Genomic DNA, 7,899 nt, shown 5'->3' with positions numbered 1-7,899 from the left:
AGTGAGAGGGAACCATTGACTTCAATTATAGTATCATCATCATCATCATCATTATTATCATCAGTAACAAGGATAATAGTTTCTCCATAAACTTCAGTGAAGTATCCAGTAGAACTTATTTTATTGAGCATCCCTCTCTTTTCCCCACCCCTTTGTGCCTCTGGTAAATGTGAATAAAATAATTATTTCTTTATTGCCCACAAGGGGCTAAACAAACAAGGACAGACAAAAGGATTAAGTCGATTACATTGACTCCAGTGCATAACTGGTACTTATTTAATCGACCCCGAAAGGATGAAGGGCAAAGTCAACCTCGGTGGAATTTGAACTCAGAGCGTAATGGCAGGCGAAATACCACTAAGCATTTCGCCCAAAGTAATAGCAAAAGATGACTTGGTAGTTACATGAGATCTCTTAACTTAAATATGAACTAATTCAGTGTTGGGGAGTGGTGGTGGTGGTGGGGAATTGCCCATGGAGAAATATTACTTTACTTGGAAACAGGTGAGGGTTAGTGACAGGAAGGGAATCCAGCCATAGAAAATCTGCTTCAACAAATTCTGTCTGACCCATGCAAGCACGGAAAAGTGGACGTTAAATGATAATGATGACTAACATGATAAGACAGGTAACATGATGAGATGGGCATATGGCGTAGTGGTTAAGAGCGTGGGCTACTAACCCCAAGATGCTGAGTTCAATTCCAGGCAGTGACCTGAATAATAATAATAACAACATTGAAAAATACCTTAGGAATGAGAACCCAGATTCGAAATTTCCCCAAGACACCTGATGAAGGCTGGAGGGTATATCAGCCGAAACGTTGTGTTAACAACAAACAAGATGAGGACAAATATCCGTCAAATGTAAATAATGTAACATAAGGTTTATAAAAAGACTGATGGCATATTCAATATTATTTCACTAGATTTTAACTCTTTTGTTGCTATGTTCCTGTTGAAATTCATTGTTTTTCCTCTTCCTCATCATTTAATGTCTGTCTTTCATGCTTGTATGGACTCGACAATGCAAAGGACTGCATCAAAGCTCTAGTATCTGCTTTGGCATTGTATCTATTGTTAGAGACCTTCCAGATGCCAACCAATTTACAGAGGGTACATGGTGCATTTTTCATGGCTCCCACACCAATGAAGTCACCAAGTAACTCACAAGACGAGATCCAATACCCCAGGTGGACAGTAGTATTGAGGTGGGTGGCTTTATGCCAAGTATAATGAGGCGAAAGTATGATGGAACAGGAACCGGTATCTTGCTATAGAGGAGACACATGGCTACACCAATATTTTATTTTTAATTATGAAAGGAATGAATTTACTGAAATAATTTTGTCTGCATTGACCCTTTTAACATTCACATTACTCTGTCAAATGTAATGCTTATTTATTCACGTTGTTTTCAATTAATCATACATTATCTCGTAGCTTCAAGATTTCTAAGATGTCATCATCCTCATCATCATTTAATATCCACTTTCCATGCCGGCATGGGTTGGACGGCTTGACTGAAAACTGGTAAGCTGGTAGTGGGTGGGGGGCACCAGGCTCCAATCTGTTCTGGCAAGATTTCTACAGCTGGTTGCCCTTCCTAATGCCAGCCACTCCATGAGTGTAGAGGGTGCTTTTTACGTGCCACCAACACTCACTGGCATCACCCACACTCGAATGGTGTTTTCTTGCGTGCCACCAGTACGGGTGCCAGTCAGGCAGCACTTGCATTGACCACACTCAAATGGCACTTTTTACATGCCACTGTAACTGGCATCAGCCACATTCAAATGGTGCTTTTTATGTGTTACTGGCACAGGTGCCAGGCAGGTGGCACTGGCATCGGCCACGACAATGACTTCACTTGACTGAGCAGGTCTTCTCAAGCGTAATGCGATTGTATATTTTAAGAACAGCATTGTAGGATAGGTGTAAGAGGTTTGATCAGGTCAGTTTGAACTCAAAACAGATAGAATATTTCGGCCGGATGTGGTCAGATTAAATGCTAAACGAATAAGCTGGTGTATGTGATTATGAAATTGCAATGACAGGTTTTAATTTCGACCACTTTAACACTTTCGTGTTTGGATTACTCTGTCAAATGGAATGCTTATTTATTCATATTCTAAAAATAAGCATCATTGAAATCTCCAAGGTACGAGAAAATACACGATTTATTGAAAGCAGTTACATTGTAGGGTAGGTGTGAGTGGCAGGATCTGGTTGGTTTGAGCATAAAACATGTAAAATATTTAGGCTGAATATGGCCAGTTTAAATGCTTAATAGTTAAAACAGGAAGGAAAATGAATAATAGAACCATGTCTTTAGTGGCTTGCTATTCAGAAGGGTTAAAACTGTAAAATTTTACTTTGTAACTGGAGGGAAAATTCCTTAAAAGAATTGGATTGAAATATTTGTCTTTTTTTTTTCTTTTTATTTTTTTTTCATGACACAGATACGCAGAGGTTGTTCTAAAAATAAGGAAATTCATTTGGTTGTAAACTAGCAGCAGACATGTTCTAAGCTTCTTCTGGTTCCTTCAAACATTTCTGTTACCTTTCTATTCTTCCAGTTGTGGAAGTGCCAAAACAATCAGTCTGGGTGGGAATAGCTGCTGAGGTTTTATAAAGAATTTATATACATATATATACACACACACACACACACACACACACACACATGTATATGTATGTTTATGAGTATGTGTGTGTATTATATATATATATATATACACACACACACACACACACACACACATATATATACACACACATACATACGTATATATACACATACATACATACATATTCACACACGTATATGTACACATACATACATATATATACACACATATTCATACACACATACATATATTTATACACATACATGCATATATAAACATACATGTATATATACACACACACACATGCATACAAGACACCATACATATACATACACACACACACACACACACATATATATTATTTATTTAAAGGTCGCAATACATGTATGCAAGTGCCACTAATAGTTTCATATTCTTCAGGTGCAAATCATGAAAAAAAAAAAGAAACTAAAAGAAATTGAATAAATAGAAGGAACACAAAAAAACTGAGATGGAGTACTTTTTTGTTGAATTTTCTATCACAGATCAGTACATCTCACACACACACACACACACACACACACACACACACACATGACATCACCAAAAAGATTGGAAAATTATAAATCTTCGAAACATCTTTATTACAGTCAAGTGAAGTCCCCTGTAATTATTTATCATCAACAATTCTGTACGTCCCCTGCTTAGATTCCAAATCCTTAATCTTCTCAGTAACAATGCCTATTCAGATATTCCCGATTGACTTTGCCCCCCCCCCATTGCCTCTCTCTATATATACATCTGCTACTCACTTCTTACCCACCCACTCTACTTCTCTCACCTTCCTGTAACTTGAGGGTATGCCACCCTGAATCCATCTTCCCTATCAACCTCTTCCAGCTGAGGTGGCCAGCTATCTCCCTTACAGCAACTCACCTGTCCTTAACCATTCGTCATCTGGCATAAAGCCACCTCCGCCAACACTTCTCCCCCACTTCTCAGTTGAGGGATCTTGTATTGTGGGTTACTTGGTAACTTCACTATTGCTGGTGTCACGTAAAAAGCACCCAATACACCCTGCAAAGTGGTTGGCGTTGGGCACCCAACCATAGAAACCATGCCAAGACAGGCATTGGAACTCAGTGTGGCCCTGTGCCTCAACAGCTCCTTTCAAACGTCCAACCCAGGCCAGCCTGGAGAATGGGTGTTAAATGATAATGTGTAAACATGTGTATATATGTATATACATGCATGTATCCTTTTATATATAAATATATGTATGTTTATCCTCAACATTAGATTTAATCATAAGCACAGGCATGGCTGTGTGGTCAGAAGCTTGCTTACCAACCACATGGTTCCAGGTTCAGTCCTACTGCATCGCACCTTGGACAAGTGTCTTCTACTATAGCCTTGAGCCGACCAAAGCCTTGTGAGTGGATTTGGTAGACGGAAACTGAAAGAAGCCTGTCGTGTATATATATATATATATATATATATATATATTAGTTTATGTATATATTAATATTATCTCAGTTATTAAAAAAACCTTTGATTATGTTAATAGTTACCAGAGGTAGCAAAATTACACTAAAAAACAAGATATCACAGCCGTTTTACAGGTAGAGATACCAAGTTAAAGTGATACATTTTGAGAAGATATGAATAATAATAAATGGAGCAAAATGCATATAAATAAAAGTTCCTTTAATTCCTACACATGTTTCAAAATAAATGAGAGCTCCTTCACAAAGAAGTAAGAGCTGCTGGGATTCCTCATATATTTCTCTTCAGGGAGTTCATAATAAAACATATAATAGCAAGACAAAAACGAAATGATGAGGTAACTTACGAGCAAAGATGTTACATGATCCCTTTATATCTCAATGTAAACAAACGTTCTAACGGTCACTGACCATGTAACATCTTTGCTCGTAAGTTACCTCATCATTTCGTTTTTGTCTTGCTAGTACTTTATTGTACTCACTTTCAGCAAATCAGCTAAAAAAAATTTTTTTAAAGAAATTGTTTATCCAAAATTTCACTAATTCGTCCAAACGTATAACATGGCACTGTGCCATATGATTCTCCAGTATTAAAGCTAAAGCTATATACCATTATAATACACACTGTATTATGTGCTGGTGCCACATAAAATGCACCAAATCGACTCTGTAAAGTGGTTGGTGTTAGGAAGGACATCCAGCTGTAGAAACCATTCCAATGCAGTGTGTGGAGCCTAATGTGGATCCTGGCTTTACCAGCTCCTGTCAAACTGTCCAACCCATGCCAGCATGGAAAACGGATGATGAATGATGAGTATTAACACAACAGTAAACTAAAAGATATAGATGCACAGGTATGGCTGTGAAGTTTGATTTCCAACCATGTGGCTTGAGGTTCAGTCCCACTGCATGGCACCTTGAATAAATGACTTCTATAATAGCCCACCCCTCCCTTGAAAGTTTATGAAAGCCTTGTGAGGGGATTTGGTAGAAGGAAACTGAAAGAAGCCAATTGTATATGTTTTTGTGTGTGTAAAAGGAACATCATGTCAGCCTCATACAAGAAGTGTCCTTCGTTTTCAATCTTCCGTTAAAAAGCATGTCTGGCCATGGGGAAATATCTTGCTCGGAAAGAAGGGTTAGAGGCAGCAATTCCTGCCTGACCCATGCATGCAAGGGAAAGTGGATGTTAAAACGATGATGATGATACATACATACGTGTGTGTGTGTGTGTGTTACTGTTGCCTTGTCTTGACATCAAGTGATTGTTGTAAACAAGCAACACTGTCATACAAGCAGTGTCTTTTGTTTCTAGTCTTCCTTGAGATCCTGTCTGGCCATGGAGAAATCTGACCTTACATAGGAATCCATGCAAGAGCAGAAAAGTGGATATGAAAAGGGTGAGGATAATGATGAAAAGAATGATGATGCTCTGTGTGTGTGTGTGAGAGAGATCGTCATTTAACATCTGTTTTCCATGCTGGCATGGGTTGGATGGTTTGATAGAAGCTGGCAAGGCCTGGAGCTGCACCAGGTGAGGATTCTTCTTTGACATGGTTGCTACAGCTGGATGCCCTTCTTAATGCCAACCACTTTACAGAGTGAACTGGGTGCTTATTATATGGCATCAGTACCAAATATATATACCATCCAATTCATGCCAGCATGCATTAAGCATATTAAATGGTGATGTTGATGATATATAATAATACTTATAATGAAATTAATTTTCCTATTTTGTTTCATTGCAGGAAAGGCGTCTGTGTGCTCATCCAATCCTAGAAGTTTATGATGACTGCAACATTCACTTCATTGCTCCTTTAGCCAAACAGAATGAGTTCTACGTTGCAGAAGCTCAGTCGACTTCTGACGAGCAGGGTTCAGATGGTGAAGAAAGCATCTCTGCCACTGAAACTTCCAAAAGTCATTCCAATGATTCAACAAGTGAACTCTCTCATCGGAGCGTGTCGACTTTGTCTAATGTCGCCAGTGATGGTTCGACAAATACCACAGCAACTGCAGAGTTTAACGAGGAACCTGCAAGAGAAATAACTGAGTCTTCGAAATCCGAGAGCAGAGAAAAATCCCTAACTCCAGCCGAGGACATAACACCCTTTTTTTCCAAACAGCAACTTTCACCTGGTTCAGTTGACGACGACCAAGAATGGGAGAATCTTGAAAACTTTAAAACACAAGAAGAGGAAGATGAACATGTAGGCCCACCATCCAGTATTCAAGAAACAACTCATTCCCCTTTTGATCTTCCTTCACAAATTGCATCATTAGCTGGAGTTACGGACAACTCCTCCCCAGAAATAGAGAACGCTGCCCCTGTGGTCATAGAGGCCACTATGCAGGAGAGCATTAGTTCACGTCTCGAAGAGTCTGGATTCAGTGAGTCATTGTTATCGACACTTCAAGACTCTGGACTTGGTTCCGAGGAGACGAGTACTCCTCACCACGCTCACAACCTCGCCGCTTCTGCCAACACAGGTTTCACTGCCGCTGCCGTAAATGAAAGTTCTATATCATCTGAGCAACCCGAACGGCCACAGCAGCTGCAACCAACAGAAGCGCAGCAGCAGCAACCACCACAGCTTGTTGAAATAGAAAGTGACACTGCTTCGGAACATAGCAACAGTTCATCGAGTTATGAAGAAGTGAAGCTTACCGAAATTACTGATGCTTGAGCACCAAAATGACACTGGTCGGATTTTCTTCTCTCTCTCTCTCTCACCTTTTAAAAAAGAAAATAAATATAAACAAAGATGAACAAAAAAAATGCATAAAATAAACAGAACTAATTGTGTAACAAGAAGCAGCCAGAATTCTTAATTGTTTTGTTGGCCGGCTGTCTTTGACATTTCCCTACCCTATCTCTCTCTCTCTCTCTCTCCTACACATCTCCTTCAAACTAACAATACTTAAAACTTGGTTTTCATCTGGAGAAAGAACCAGTTGTTTGTTTGTTTGTTTATTTCTTGTTTTATTGTTTGTTTGTTTTTTTGTTTGTTTATTTTATAATAATTTTACATCTGTGTAGGTGTAAAATGTAAAGTCCATGCACTCTATGTGTGTGTGAAAACACATTATCCCCCTCCACCCCTCCACCAAAAAAAAAAAAATAAAGAATATTTACGATCAGTGCAATTTCTTAATGGATTTATATAACAATACATGTGATAAGGCAGTACTAATGATCATGATAATGATGATGATGATGATAATAATAATAATAATCTCTACATGTGATAAGGGAATAACATAACCGTGTTCGTACTGACTAAAATAATATATGCAGTAAATGATAGATTACTACATGTACTAACAAGACACTATTAGAGTTATGTAGTGGGGGGGGGGGACACCAGTACATGGAATAAGCAAGTTTGTTGCAAGTGCCTCGGATTTTTCATATTGGTTATTAGCAGTGTCACCAAATTACTGTACTAAGTCTCTGTGTGTGTGTGTGTATATGTATGAGAGTATATATATGTTTATGGGAATGTGTGTTTAGAATATAATCAATGGTGAGTTTTTAGAAATGTCTTTTTGTTTTGGAACGTAAAGTTTTTGGAATTGATTTTCTTTTAGCTTAGATCCATCTGACTTCTTTGCGTCTCTCCCCACCACTTCTCTTGATCTCTCATTTTCTTCCCCCCCCCCCCGCTCTTAGTTTCATTATTTCTCTTTATTAATGTTATCAGTACTTATTCTATCAGTCTCTTTTACTGAACTGCTAAGTTATGGAACATAAACACCCCCAACACTGGTTGTCAAATGGTG

The 7,899-nt window shown here is 38.6% G+C and overlaps 1 protein-coding gene across 1 annotated transcript in view; it reads left to right on the top strand.

Moving 5' to 3' along the window:
- The window catches only part of LOC106880527 (uncharacterized), a 35,584-nt gene extending 28,327 nt beyond the window's left edge, over window positions 1-7,257 (top strand). The window contains exon 4 of the mRNA XM_014930502.2: window positions 5,865-7,257. Within this exon, the coding sequence (XP_014785988.1) occupies window positions 5,865-6,803 (939 nt within the window). The 3' untranslated portion in view covers window positions 6,804-7,257. The remainder of the gene's footprint in view (window positions 1-5,864) is intronic.
- The last annotated feature ends 642 nt before the right edge of the window (window positions 7,258-7,899 follow it).

Source organism: Octopus bimaculoides, chromosome 6 (genome assembly GCF_001194135.2).
Source record: "Octopus bimaculoides isolate UCB-OBI-ISO-001 chromosome 6, ASM119413v2, whole genome shotgun sequence".
Classification (NCBI taxonomy): domain Eukaryota; kingdom Metazoa; phylum Mollusca; class Cephalopoda; order Octopoda; family Octopodidae; genus Octopus; species Octopus bimaculoides.
The sequence above is the reverse complement of the archived record's forward strand: the minus strand, read 5'-3'. Positions and strand labels throughout refer to the sequence as shown.